General features: G+C 43.3%; 1 protein-coding gene across 3 annotated transcripts in view; it reads left to right on the top strand.

The window, feature by feature from the left end:
- The window catches only part of TRAPPC8 (trafficking protein particle complex subunit 8), a 1,010,076-nt gene that overhangs the window by 679,729 nt on the left and 314,681 nt on the right, over positions 1 to 15,666 (top strand). For all 3 annotated transcript variants that reach the window (XM_069220084.1, XM_069220082.1, XM_069220083.1), the window contains one exon: positions 3,387 to 3,513. In XM_069220084.1, the coding sequence (XP_069076185.1) occupies positions 3,387 to 3,513 (127 nt within the window). The remainder of the gene's footprint in view (positions 1 to 3,386; positions 3,514 to 15,666) is intronic.

Raw genomic sequence — 15,666 nt, 5'->3', positions numbered from 1 at the left:
GATCACAGTGGTTCACCTCCCAGGAGCCCAGAACACACAAGCCAAACTTCTCAGACTCGCCTACTGGGTGCTTCACGACGACGTCGTAAGAGACATTTTTCAACAATGGAGGTATCCTCAGGTAGACCTGTTTGCCGATGAAAACAACAAAAAAACGCAGAAACTTTGCATCCAGGTTTTACCGACCAGGGACAAAGGGGAGTGCCCTGTTGATAGCCGGGTCAGAGGCATTTCTCTACACCTTTCCACCCATTCCCCTAATTCCCATAGTGATCATCAAATTCTACATGGCCAAAACTAGGATGCCCCGGAATGGCCCAGTCAATGGTGGTACACGGATCTCCTCCACCTATCAGAAAAGCCTCACAGGAGGCTTCTGTGCAGACCGGATCTTCTCCACAAATAAGAGGGGAAGGTATTTCATCCCAACCTTCCCCCGTTGAGCTTGACAGCATGGCTCCTGAATTCCTGCAGTATGGCCATCTAGGACTCTTACAGGAATGCACCAACATTCTAAAGGAGTCCAAAAGACCTTCAGCACAGCAGTCTTACTCATTCAAGTGGAAAAGATTCTATATTTGGTGTATCCAGAATGGCTCCAATCCAATTCTGGCTCACAAGGAGGTTATTCCACCCTACCTCCTTCACCTTGCGAAATCAGAGTTGCAGTTTTCATCAATTAAGGTACATCTGTCAGCCATTACTGCATACCAAAAATCACCCTCTCAGGCGTCATTCTTTACAATGCCAGTGGTTAAAGTTTTTTTAGAGGGTTTGAGAAAAGTATGCCCACCAGTCTGTACACCTTCCCCTCTGGAATTGAAGGTGGTCTTGTCTAAACTCATGAGTCCACCATCTGAGCCTATACACAAAGCCTCTTCGCAGCATCTTACATGGAAGACAGCTTTTCTTGTTGCTATTACTTCAGCCAGAAGAGTCAGCGAAATTCAGGCTCTCTTTTCTAAAGAACCCTACACAGTATTTCATGATAACAGGGTGGTTATGAGGACCTATCCTGGGCTCCTACCTAAAGTAGTGTCTGACTTTCATATTAGCCAGACCATCTCTCTTCCAACATTCTATCCCAAACCATCCATGCCAGCAGAGAGAACTTTGCACTCCCTAGATCTAAAAAGAGTGCAAAGTTTTATCTTGATAAGACTAAAGGTATCAGACAATCTTATCAATTATTTATAAACTATGGCCACATGAGAACGGGCATAGCTGCCTCAAAGCAAACTATTTACAGGTGGATAGTCTTATGTATTGTATTTGCAAGGGGCAAGACAGCCCTTCTGACGAATGTGCTCATCTCCGAAATCTGCAAAGCTGCAACATGGAGATCGGTACAGACTTTTACAAAGCATTGCTGTCTAAATTCAGATGCTAAGATAGACTCTCAAGTGGGTCAGGCTTCTTTAAGAAATGTATTTATTTAGAACAAGTAAACTGATTGTGCTTCTTCCTCTTCATCCGTAGGGATGTGGGATGGGCTTGCTAATCTATTCAGTGCTTATGACTATTGATGAGGATCCCCCGGAAGAGAAGGAGAAGTTGCTTACCTGTAAATCCTAGTTTGCTTCCAGGGGAATCCTCAACAAAGTCATAAGCAACCAGCCCACCTCCCCGGACATAGTAATCTTCTATCCTACTCCTCTCATCACCAAAAAAAAGTACTGACCTAACTGTAGCCGTACTGTCACCTCACTCTCACCTCTGAGGTATGGTGGGATACTGGTGGTTCTCAGGGCCTTAAAGGCACATTGCAAGTTTTTTGGTTCTGCTATGTTAATTGGGATGCATCCTATTGGCTAATAATGCATTTGTATTTTCACTGCAGTTTTGCTCGCGAAATGAGATTGCTAATACTTTCTAGGCTCTCTTCTTTGATTGCAGAAAGATGTTAACTCTAGTTGAAGAGTTTTATTAAAGAAAAACTTAACAAAAATGAGACATTTTTAGCCTGTTTATCAACATAGACTGCATGATTGCTTACACATGTATATGATGTATGTGTACTCAAATTCTTTACACGGTTTTTACTCTTACGTATACATTTAAGGTATATACATGTGTATTTATATATGCTCTGGGGTCCCCGCACGTGGGCGGGAATATTTAGTGCTTATGACTTTGAGGATTCCCCTGGAGGAGAACTAGGATTTACAGGTAAGTAACTTATCCTTACCCAAGAGTATCTTTTGACAGGTCTCCCAAGAGATCTGGCCTTTCTCTGTACCTACAGACATATTCAGTTACCTTGACCTCAGTGGTAGGCTTTTGGATATGAGGATTTCAGCTTTGGGACTTAATGCTGATTGGAGAAACACTCAGTAAGTCAATCTTACTTGGATCCCATAGCTAGTTTATAATGTTGTTTCATCCCCAAAGCAATAGGCAAAAAGCTTTTCCTAGCTTTGCAGGAGCTGGGATATGCAGAGTTGCAACCTGTTCGATGACACCCTCATTTCATAGGTCTGTAGCCTCTTCTGGGATATCCCAGAAGCTTCCTTTTTTAAATAATGGTGGCAATTTTTTTTTTTTAACTTAAAATCAAAGCCGTCTCTTGCAGATCATGAAGATTGGAATTTGTGAAATGAGATAACATATGACATGGTATAGATCAGTGGTTCCCAACCTGGGGTCGGAGACCCCTGGGGATCCGCGAAGCCTCCTCAGGGGGTCCATGACTGCTTGGAAAATTAACTAATATTATCAGATTAATAAAGTAAAGTGGCTAACTGTACAGTTCAAAATGTTTAAATGCACTGTAAATGTCAAGGAATTTGAAATTGAGGGCTTAAAATTAAATTAGTATCCTCAGATTGATTAGTGGGAGCAGTACAGGTCCATCCATCAAACAGAATGTAGTATGGACAATGTGTGGCTTCAACTGAATTTAGAAAAGCTCCAACCTTCCTATTAAACTTATTTTTTTTATATATTTGTTTGCAGCTAAATAACATATGTTACTTGTGTATGTGTTTAATGAATGCTTGTTTCTGTATTATTTGAGTATTGTTTTGCGTTTCAGATCAAGAGTTTAGGCTGGGTTCCCCGGCTTGTAATAATGACTCAGTGGAGGGTCCCTGGATTCCAATAATGATTCATTTGTGGTCCCTAGGTTCCAGTAATGATAAGGTGGGGGTCCACAGAAGTCATAAAATTGTGAACCACTGGTATAAATTATAACCTTTGAGGCATCTCACATATATTCAATAAGTGTGCCATGCAGGTTTAAGATAACTTTTTATAACTTGCATATTAGTGTTTTACATAAATACACTTACTCCATTATGTTATGCAGGTATAGAGTTATATGTTTGTAAATGTATAATGAACTCCAATGCAATTGTGAAAAACATAAGTGTCACATTTTTCCGCAGGCAAGATTAAAGCTCTATCCACATCAAACAGGGGAGCTGCATATACTTGGAGTGGTTTACAATCTAGGCACACTTCAAAGTATTACAACTGTAGATGGTGTTGGCGCTGCAAATGCCTTGCAAACCGGTAAGTACCTAGTTTGGAGTTGAAACATTGAGAGGAACTGAAAGATGAGAGTATTTTTGAAGAAAGTTATTAAAGTATTCATATTAATTAGTCACATGCCCACCTCAAATTTTGTACACCAGGCAGATTTATACCATTCTCTCATACACATTTTATTCCGATTGTACAGTTCTCCAAAATAGAAAGTATACATTTTAAGTTTGAGCTATTTCTAAGCTATCCTGTTTAACATAACTGGTAAAACCTCACCTAAAGGGAAACAGCCCTCTTAAGTGTAAACACACATATACGTGCACAATCACAAAATAAAAATGCCATTCAAAAACAGGAAAGTGAGAGAAAATGTGTCCTTGTTTTTTATTCCTGAAGGGGCATAATTAGTGTAACTTCGTTATACAGTTAGCAAGAAAGACTGGTCTAATATTTTTCTGCTTTGGTGTTTATTTTTTATGGACCTCACTAAAATATTGTTTCTTCTTACTTTTGTTTCCTTCAGTTCTATGTACTAGGGTTTAAAGGTGCGGGGCTTAGAAGCATGTTTAGATCTGATCCAATTATTTTAAAAACTGTAGAGAATCTGGAAATATTAAAACACTGTATGATCAATGTTTAATTCATTCACTGTTTGGTGAAATGGCTGACTTATAAGAGTCTTGGCCAATATGTACTGTTTACCCACAGAATGGGTAAAACCTTTTGATACATCAGCCTCCTTTTCTAGCAAGTCAATATTGATAGCAGGTGACCTGCCAAACACCCCAACTATAAACATTAAATGCAAGGTGTAGAGACGGGTAACTGTGAAAAGAGTGCTGTCACCATCCACATGGGATAGTGATGAAAACATAGCACAGGACTTTCCATAATAAAAGAAAAGCATAGCTGCAAGGTGTCTTGTTGTATGTGATACTGTGAGCTAATCCTGGCTTCTTGTCCAGCTACACTGTACTGATGGGGCATTTGATCCCGTAGTTGCAACGTTAACAGCAAATGTTAAATTCTCAGAATACAATGTGATATCTATTAAAAGGTGAGGGCTAATTTAAAGTAAGACATTTAGCAAGGGGTCATTAGGCAGCTATGAATGCCCATACTACAGCAGCACCGCCTTAGTGTAGTCTGACAAAGAGTGCAGAAAAGCAGTGGCAAGCATGCTTAAAGCATTAAGTTTGAGATGCCTTGCCTGCAGGGCTACAAATTAATCCACTGTAACATTTGAAAGGATTCGCAAAGTACTTTGCTATTAGCAGGGTTAATCAGCCCTAAAATGCCATAATATTTTGTGAAGAGTAGGGGAATGACCCCCAACTGTGCTCAGGAACTAGTTTATTAAACACTCAACTACAGCACTCCTATAGAAGTAATTAGATGTGAGAAAGGGTAATGAAATGCATGTCAGTCAGTTCAATACACAGACTTTCTGTGCTTGAAACAGTGTAACATATGTCCATTGAGCACACTGCTAACGGGGAAACACTCCATACCCTGCACTACTTCTCCTTTAAATTAAATATGTGCATTATAACAGTCACTGGAAAAAAAATGTTTTATAAACACTCAGAAACAAACTCCATGGCTCCACTTGAAGAACCAGCCAGAGATGTGATGTAAAGGATATATAAAAAATATAAAGCAGGAGAAGTTGTAGAAAAATTTCGAAAAGGTCTTTGAAAGTGGATGGGTAGTATATATATGTAGCTATTGTGTGGCACTGCACAAACACCGAGTCCTGTTCTCAACACTGATTACTAATGTTAGAAATTGGTTCTCTAGTTGAAGGTGTGTCCCCTGTCCAAGTAAGGAACACAGTCCTGATCAGGTTAAGTCACAACTCAAGCCAAGTTATCCTGTGCTCACCCTCTGGTAGCTTGACTCAGAACAGGCAGGCTTAACTCATATGGCAGTGTGTAAAGTATTTGTACAATAACTCATACAGTATCACAGTGAAAACACCACAAAAAGACTCCACACCAGTGTAGAACAATAGAGAATATTTATCTCAGTAAAACAAGATAAAATGACAAAAATATATCCAGTGGAAGTCGAAATGTGAAATTGTAAAGATTAAAGGTAAAGACAGTGTTTAGAAGTCACTAGCAGTCAAAAGGTTACTTGAGATCGGGAGGGACTGGAGCAAATCCAAAGTCCAGGCTGCCTGCAACGGAGGGCAGACCGGCTACATAACCCATGCAGAGCCCGCTAAAACAGTACCTTGGGTGGAGCGATGCAGTGACGCTGAGGGCACGATGTGTCGATATTTTTCACACAGTTGGGTCACTGCGTCATCAGCGGGCTCTGTTAAGGTGAATGTGATGTATCGTCGGGCCGTGCAGAAAGCCATCTGTGAGTTAAGCAGAATGTAATCCCCTGTCGTCGGGCAGGCACATTGTCATTGGGGATGTGATGTGGCGGTTTGTCTGCTGCACTCGGGACGATGCATTGCTTTTTGCAGAACTTATCTGCAGAACCTAATTTTGCGGCCCAGAGCTTGGAGGGGGCACGTCAAGCAAGGGTGAGACTCACAGAAGACAGAGTCCAGCAGCACCAGGAGAGTTGTAGGCAGTCTTTGATGTCCCTTAAACTGCAGAAGAACAGGGGACAAGCCAGCAAGCCTTTGGCGATCACTCTGGTGGGAAGGCCTTCCAGCAGGGTCCGAGAACAACAGGCAGCAGGGCAACAAGCAGAACAGCAGTCCTTCCAGGAAAGCAGTCCAGTTTAGTCCTCTAAGCAGCGCAGCAGTCCTTCTGAAATAGGTTCAGTTCTAGGTCCAGAAGTGTCTGATTTCATGGGGACACAGACCCAGCACGTATACCCAAATGTTCCTTTGAAGTGGGGGAGACTTAAAAGACTGCTTTTGAAGTGCACCAGTTCCCTTTCAACCCAGTCCTGCCTGCCAGGCTATCTGTGGGGGATATCAGTCTTTTGTGGGATCAGGCCCCTACCCTCTGAAGGGAATTGCACAAATATTGGACCATTATTGGTTGCACTCTGGGAGCAGTGGGTGCCTGGTTTGGGAGCACGACATAATGTAATATTTGGGACAAGGGGGAGGTGCAGTTTGAGTATTTGGCTCACTGCTCTGGTTGGCCAATACTGGTGACTACCCTTTGAAGTGCAATTGTGAGCCCCTCCACCCTTCCTGCCCAGGAAGACCTATCAGTAAGCAGATAAATGCAGATTCAGTTGAGTGTCCTTTGTTTATGGCTGTCTGGGTGGAATGTTCGAGGGGAGCTGTCAACCAGCACTGACCAGACGTGGATTGGAGACAGACTTTAGGGCAAATGGAGCAGTAAGAGCAGAGAAATGCATACTTTCTAAAAGTAAAAAAAAAAACAGATGATGGACGGAATGCTGAACAATGCAAACATTTCACCCCCAGTCACAAAGATCTGGGTTTAATCCATCATTTTTTTGCTCACCACACCACCCCAGTTTGGACCCAGCCATATGCAAATCAGTCTTGACCCTGTTCCTCATGGGAACAACCCAGCCCAAACTGCCAAGCCAGGTCCTCCCTGGACCAGAAACAGGCATCCTAGGACCAGTTTCAGGGTATCACCCTTCATCAGCTAGGCTAGCTTGAATCCAGTGGCGCAGTGAGCATGGGATCCACATCTGGGTATACCCTTCCCACTTGGGACGACAAATGCAAAAAGAACAGATGATGGAGGGAATGCTGAACAATGCAAACATTCACCCCCAGTCACAAAGATGTGGGTTTAATCCATCATTTGTTTGCTCACCATGCCACCCCAGTTTGGACCCAGCAATATGCAAATCAGTCTTGACCCTGTTCCTCATGGGAACAGTCCAGCCCAAACTGCCAAACCAGGTCCTCCCTGGACTGGAAACAAGTATCCTAGAACTGGTTTCAGGGTACCACCCTTCATCAGCTAGGCTAGCTTGAATCCAGTGGCGCAGTGAGCACCTGACCCACGTCTGGGTATACCCTATGCACATCTGTTTTTGCTTTTGCTAATTCCTAAAAGTGGCATTTCTAAAATAGGTGTCTGACTTTAACAGTAAAGAGAATTTATCATTACCATCCTAGAGATGTGAAACATGAGGTAGATACTACTTTCTGTTCATGATTTACAGCTTAAAAGAATATTAAGGAATTTCCAATGCTGGCCTGTGAAAGGAGATGACTTCCCAATAGTGAAAAACGACTTTGGGAGATTTTCACTTAACAGGACATGTAAAACTTCAAAGTACTTGTCCTGCCTTGGCAAAGGGTTTTAAATGGCAAGTTGGGGTAGCTGTAAAACTGCACACAGAGGCCTTGCCATGGCAGACCTGATACATGATTAAAGGGCTACCTATGTGGGTCGCACAATCAGTGCTGCAGGCTTAATAGTAGCATTTAATTTACAGACCCTAGGCACATATAATGCACTTTACTAGGATGTGATAGGCAACTTAAATATGCCAGTTTGGTAGGAGCCAATGTTATGTTTAGGGTAGAGTGCACAAGCACTTTAGCACTGGTCAGCAGTTGTAAAATGGTCAGAGTCCTAAAACCAGCAAAAATTAGATCAGAAAAACAGAGGGGGCAGACACAATGTTGGGGAAAGACTGCCCCAAGGCTATCAGGTCTACCACACTGTGTTTGTCTTTTTGGGGGCTTAGACAACTGAATAAACACTGATAAGCACCGATTTCAAAAAGCTTTAAAAAGAAACCACTGAAATTCACACCTATTAAATACTGAAAACAGAATGTCTAACTATTTCTTAAAACAACTGGATTTACTGTAGCTGCCTACACCTCCTTGCAGATGTGTGAGTCATACTTCAGAGAATGGTAACGAAAAAATACACCAAAAAGATAAGCACAGACTTTAATTGGTAAACATATGTTGCTATGGATCAGCAGTGAAACTCAGATAATGAGAAAACTGAAAAGCAAGGAAACACAGTTACGTAAAATACTTTCTCCACCCTTAGGAGAATTGAATAGGACAGTTCTCTTTCTTTATTCTCCATGAAGGAGAGGCCCTTCTGCCGTATTTCTTCCAACATTGTGATGTGACTGTTAATGTTGACTACTTAAGAACATTATGTATGAAATCCTTGAAAACCTCTCTAACAAGTTGGGTGCATCTGTTTTTCCTCAGAAGGTTGCTACTGAAGGTTTTACTTTTACTAAAAACTGCATATTCAGTTACATTGTACCTGAACCCAATAATTAAAACCAACTGTCGCTTCATTCTAGAGCCACTAGGTTTCATGACATCCTTATTTTCTTGTACGACCTCTTACACTTTTCTCAAGAAATGTCATCTCAGGCCAGAAAAGATCTGAAAGTACCGACTTCAACAAGATTTCCAGTGGCTTTATGAATGTCTAATCCTTAATACTGCTCTGTGGTTCACAAAAAAAAGAAATGTATAAATCATAATACTTATTTATATGTCTTTGTAGAATTCTGGCTCTCTATAAAGTGCACTAAAGGAACTACAGTGTGCAGAGATTCCAGTGGATCACCAAAAGTTTGCAGAGATAGGTCTAGAGCTCTTTTTTTGTCAGCGTGGGCGAGCAGTTATGCTTAGTCGTGTTGAGTAATTGTTGTACTCGCAGAGGCAATAAATGAGAGACACACACTCAAAGAATATATCCAAGACCAATTTAGAAAAATAACAGTTGCTTTTATATATATATATGCCTTGAATCAAAGAACTTCATTATAAGGTAAGCAGTTTTTATATTAAAAATACTTTTCTGTTTCAAAAATTAACACTTAGTGCAATGTAGTGCAATATATCAGTCTTCAGTGTTAACCTATGGAAGGAAAGCAAGAAAGCAGTTTCACAGGTAAGTACATGACTTACAACCCCAGTCTTCAAGTTTTAGACCAGCACCGGGCAAGGTTCATATTGGTACCAAGAGTGCAGTCACAGCAGCACTGGGTGCAGAGGTCAAAGTCTTGAGTCTGTACCTGGTGTTAATCAATGGAGACCGGGGGTGGGGGGATGTAGATGTGCTGCTCTGTTATGTACAAGCAGTGCCAGGTTGGTCTCTGGGGGTTGAGGTAAGCACTGGGGTGGGGGTTACCACAATGCAGCACCAAACTTACACCCTCAGCAGCACAGGGGTGGCTGGGTGCAGAATACCAACACTGCATTGGGCGCCAATGCTATCCAATGGAGACAGGGGGTATCTGCTGAAGTGCTGCTTACAGGTGAGTAAAGCGGGGTCAGCGGCCGATCTCCTGGAGTTCAGGTAAGTACAAGATGGGCCACAAGGCACCAACAAACTTACACCCTCAGCGGCCATGAGCAGATGGTGACAGAGTGCCAACACAGAGTCGGGCTCCTAATGTTATTCAAGAGAGAAGATCACCTTGAGAAACCAGCTGCAGGCTTTCGCCGGGAGAGGTCAGTTCACAGCTGCCCTGGTAAGCGGAAGTGCCAGGGTTCGTAGGGACACTGACAGTCCAGATTCACAAGGTCCAGGGGTTCCGGGTGCAGAGGTGTTTTTTTGGCATTGGAAACAGCTTACTAGGCAGGTGCCAGTCGGGGGGGTGTCCTCTGAGTTAGGCTGCAGGCATCACTGTGGGCTCCGGCAGGGGTCAGTCCTCAGTGGACTCTTGGTCAGAAGTGCTGGGGAACCTTCACTGGACTGGTGGGCCACTTGCTCAGGCTGGGGACGTAAGGTGCAGAGGTGGTTCCAGACCGTGGTTTTGCGGTTCCTCAGCCAGACTTCTTCTTTAAAGAGGGTTTGTTCTGGACAGGTCCGCTGTACAGTTGAGTTCTTGGTCTTTATTGAAGGCAGGCAGTCTTCCCAAGGCTTTGGAGTTCGCTGGGCTGCAGGGCAGTCTTCTTTTGCGTGCAGGTTCTTTGAAGGCTGCAGGCAGGCAGGTAGGGCTGGAGCCAAGTCAGTTGTGTCGTCAGTCTTCTCTGCTGGGTGACTTCTGTTTTGTCCGCTCTTCTTAGGTCAACTGATTCTAGGGTTTAGGGATGACATCTAATTACTGAATTTAGGGGTGTTACAGAGAGTGCCAGGTGCTAGCTAATGGGATACTCATCTTTAGGGTGACTACACCCTTCCTATGACCACTTACTTTGGGAAGTGCATAGCCCTAACCCTACTGGCCTAATTCCTTTCCATGCACGATGGAGGAATTTATAAAGTAGTATCCACTTCAGCTCCGCCACCCTGGGGCTGGGGACTGGCATGAAGTATGCACTTCTCCTAGTTTACCTAATATTCCCACCAGTCCTGCTGCCAAAAGTGGGTCAGGAACTGGGATTCAGCCCCCTCCACCATTTGAAGAGGCCAGGGTAGCATTTCAAAGGCGGCAAGGCCTTTGAAGCTCCCCGCCCTGGAATGTCCATCCTGCCTGGGAGAGTAGGTCACACATATGCCCAGAGCAGGCTTTTGTTCTGAGCCCTCAAGAGCATTGGCTGTCACCTCAGGGTTCTAGAACTCTGTGTAAGGTGGCTGTACTGGTCTTGACCACTGAGTGCCCACGCTTGGAGTTAGTAGGTTTTTCAGGGGGCACCTCTAAAATGCCCTCTCAGTGCATGTATTAATGAATCCATCAATGGATTCACCGAGGGTTTATTAATAGGAGATGTTTGATACCAAACATCCCTATTGTCGCTGAAGCCATCATGTAGCTGGGGAACTCGTAATGACCAGTGTCCAGCACATGTACTTAAAATGGCTTCGCTGTTCACTTACTATGTCTGAGAATCAACAAAGACCTAGCAGGGGCATATGTGCTCATGTAGGTATGCCCTCACATGTAATATAATGCACCCTGCCTTTATCCAGTATTTGATCTTTCATAGATTTGCATGATTGAATCATTCCCTGCGAAGGACTTTGGCGGTGCTGCTGCGGGGGCGGGACCTCCAGGCCCCTTTAAACTTGATCGTCTAGTGCCCGGAAGAGGCTGGGCTGGGCCATATCTCTTTGTTTTTCGTTTTGGGGTCCAGTATTAGATCTCGAATTTCTAACTGCGAGGCTTGTGGAGCTCAAACTAATCTACCTCCCAGGAGCCCTGCTGTATTTTTTTGAAAGCAGACGTGGTCCAGCGTGCTACAAAGTCTGGGCCAGGAGTAGTCCTGCCCGTTCCCGACTGAGACCATTGGGGGCCCGGCTGGGCACCCCCCTGAGCCCCAAGGTACGATTTGTTTTTTTTTTACACAGTTGTGTGAACTTTTTTTATTCTTAAATAACCTTTACATTGGTGCAGAGATTCTTGCACAGAATGGGGAAACGTAAGGCAAGAACTAGTCCTGAATCGGTCCCTGCCAAATCAAAAATTTCAAAACCTAATATCCCCACGCAACCTCACACTAATTGCGTGTCTAGAGAGATTGATAATCTAATATAAGAAGTGGAGTTGATTCTTAATAAAAAAGACAGGAATGTTCGGAAGACGCTGAAATCAGGCACTCTGATACCGTTCTTAACCACTGGGATCCAGGCCTCTACTGATGTCCAGACCCTATGTGATCCTCCCCAAGCACTTGTTGCCAAAAGCCCTTCCCAAAATGACAATCCCGTTTTATATTCTGCACCCAATTCCAATCTGGAAACCTCAGACACCAACACAATCATTCGTGGGATCTCCTGTTCAAATCGTTTTTCCATATTGGAACAGTCAGATCTGGATAGTGTCCAACAGATTCCACTGGCTCCTTTGCCCTCTAATTGCGATTCTTCTCGAGATGAACTTTCAGCATTGGTTTTTAGCTTAAAAAGTGAGGTAGGAGAGTTGAAGCATTTACTGCTCGAAGTACTCAAGCTTCTTAAGAAGCCTGACTTATCCTTTCCCAGTGTATTGAAGCCATCACCTTTGCGGAGCAACCACCTCTAGGCTCCTGTGCCGTTGCCAGTAGATCCACTGTTGAACTTTGAGGCTGCTCAAGGTCCCAAACAAAGGTTTAGTTATAGTAAAGCTGCTGTGCCACCCCTGGTAAAACCCATACCTTCCCTTTCCAATTCTGATCGGAACCAGGACACTATTAGCATCTGGCCAGTCTGCATATATGTCCAATGAAAACTGCATTTATATGTGCAATGTCCCTCCGCTTTCAGCACATTTGCGGGAAGATGAATTTTCCTTAACTAACAAGGTCTCACATTGGATCCATCATGTCAGAGGCTGTGGCTCAATTATTCATCCTGACATTGTATCCAGTGTCCGATCTGGCAGGTGGGATACTATTAAACTTAATCTTTCTAGTCCCCATTTGGTCACAGGCCTATTGCAGATGGAAGCACGCAACCACACGAGGAAGGATTCTGACATATTCTTCAGTGCCAGCTGCCCTGCGTTTGGAAGCATGAGGATGCCTTCTTCTTCAAACATGATTATGTCGGCATCAAATAATGCCATAGGCCATCTCACTCTTACTGGCCCAACATCTTGCTCAGTTGTTGCGACTGATATGGGTTCCGTTCTTAAACGTACTATTGTATGTGAGTTTCATATGGGTCCCGCCTCCGATCATATTATTGCGCGTGATCCTGAACTACAGGGTGCTACCTCAGATGTTGTCTGACTATGTCCTTCTAGTTCTTGTAATTCTAGCATTAGATCTGGCTCACAGCCCCCACTATATTATAGATTCCTGCCAAGTTTAGGAGCTTATACTCAACGGGATCCCCAAATTGTTTGTCCTGAGAATTCCAATTTTGTACTGCATACTGAGCACGTTAACACCTACTTCCCTGTTGCTTCAACTAGTGAACCCATTTGTCGTACTGTACACTCAACAGGGAACTTTTTGTCTTGGAACGTGGCTGGTATTTAGAGTAAATTAGTCGACTCTGATTGGGGGGCTTATGTAGAAACTTTCTGTATCTGCATGTTCCAGGAAGCGTGGGCGAGAAAGTGTGTATAGGCAAGGGTTTTGTTCTTATATTAAAAATGCCACGCAGTCTCCTATGGGCAGGGCAATAGGGGGATAGTGCACATGGGTCAAGACGACTGAGGTGGAAGAAGTAAAGGAGATTTTTGTAGATTCCCCTGATATTATGGCACTAGCAATATTGCCCAATTCCAGTAACCAAGTCCTATGTATTAATATCTACAACCGACTAGGCCTTTCCAACCATCGGTCTACCACCACTGATATCCTGTATAACCTAATTCTAGATTATCGCCCTAAATATCGTATTATTATTGCGGGCGATTTCAATGCCCCTACTTTTATTGAGGCCACGCAGCTTGAAGAAGAAGTGTGGAATTTCCCCCCTCTTTCAATTCAGCCAGTGACATCCAGTGTTTGTAGTAGAGTGCTGCAGATAGATCTTATTATAACTTATGGTCTTAGTTGGCAATGGTCGTTTTTTAGCTGACACCGCCGCTATACCAACTTTTTTTTAGGGGATCATATAGCAGTATTTTGGATTATGTCATTTTAGATTTAAGGGTTTGCCATTCCATAATAGATGTGAAGGTGGGTCCACGGCATACCAGTGATCATGCGCCTCTCCAAATTGTATATGACAGTTCTCTTTTGTCAGGGGCACCAACTTTTTCTGTTTCTAAAGCTCATAGACCCCTGAAGCTATCTAGTAATAGGCGAGCTGTGAGATAGGACTCGTTCCAGAAGTCTAATAAGCTATGGGACAAAACTTGTGCGCCTTAGTTTCCAAACATCAGCTTTTTGATGATCATCTTTTTTTAACTCCCCTGGAATTTATGTCCTCTCATGCGGACCTTTTTGTGGCCCTTAAGGAGTTGTTTACCAAAACTGTTATGAATCGAAGTAACTCCTCCCTTCCATCAGTAGCAAGTGGTTTGACAAGAGGTGCCAAGAGGCAAAGAGTTCCCTGACCAAAGTGTTAAGATCCAAGGATCGGGAAGCTATAGTGAGGGCAAGAAGCATTTATGTCTCCACATGCAAGATGTGCAAACTCGAGCATGAGGAGAGATTATGGGGTGAATTGACTGAGGCTGCTAGGGCACATGATGCCAGACTTTTTTGGCTTTTGGTTGCACGCAGAGACTCAAATCTTTCATCCATTCCAGAATGCCATATTGCCGCTGACATCTGGCTAACTCACTTTAGGGAGTTGTATGGCTCCACATCTGTTTCCGCTGATACTAGCTCTGGAGAGACATTGTCACTCTATCCATTGGCGATCCCTTTGCCTCCTTTCACTCTAAAAGAAACCGAGTTGGCAATTCTTGTCCAAAAATCAGGGAAAGCCTCTGGTCCAGATGGAATTCCCTCAGATTTATATAAGTCAGATTTGATCAAAGGGACTGGGTACATAAATAGGATTTCTAATACTGCCCTGTCTAATAGATCTTATCCTGACTCCTGGAAGGAGGCAATAATCGTGCCCATCCACAAGAAATGCGGGAAAAATCTTCCAGGGAATTATAGACCTATCAGTCTTCTAGATAATTTGCAAAAAATATTTTGCTACCAGCTGTTAAGCAGCCTGAAGCATTGGATAGCGGAAAATCAGACATTAAGTCATCTTCAGGCAGGGTTCAGAGATAAGGTCAGCACTATTCACCAGGTTTTCCGCTTCATTACTATAAAGTGGAACACCGTAGATGTGGACTCAGGCTGTCTTTTTGTGACATTTGTTGATTTAAAATCCGCATTTGACCTTGTCCAGCGCCCTAAACTATGGGAAGTCATGAGCAAAGCTGGAGTACCCGGCTCCATGCTTAATATAATCAAAGATCTTTATTCAGGTAATTGTGCCAGAGTACGATGTGGTTTGGCAGGTGAACTGACTTCAGCCTTTCCCACAGTCCGTGATGTGAGACAGGGTTGTGTACTTGCGCCCACCCTATTTCTTTTATTCATTAACACATGTATTCCCTACCTCTTGGATTGCTTTAGTGACGTCCCTATTTTGGGAGGGCAGAAGTTTCCATGTCTTTTATTTGCTGATGACACCCTGTTACTCTCTCGAACTGCTATGGGCCTTTCAAGTTTGCTTGCGAGATTTGTGGAGTTTTGTAAAGACCAGGGTCTGGAAATCAACTCAATAAAGATGAAATATATGTTTTTTGGAGACAAAAAGCACAAAATGAAAAGACCTGTTTATCTAGAAGGCGCTTCACTGGAAAGGGTGGGCACTTGTGATTATTTAGGTGTAAAACTAGAAGATTCTCACTATTGGCATGCCCACTTCCAGAAATCATTGATATGCTTGAAGCAAAGGGCGG

The sequence above is a fragment of the Pleurodeles waltl genome, chromosome 2_2, assembly GCF_031143425.1.
Source record: "Pleurodeles waltl isolate 20211129_DDA chromosome 2_2, aPleWal1.hap1.20221129, whole genome shotgun sequence".
Taxonomy (NCBI): Eukaryota; Metazoa; Chordata; class Amphibia; order Caudata; family Salamandridae; genus Pleurodeles; species Pleurodeles waltl.
Note: the sequence above shows the minus strand (reverse complement) of the source record. Positions and strands in the feature narration are given on the sequence as shown.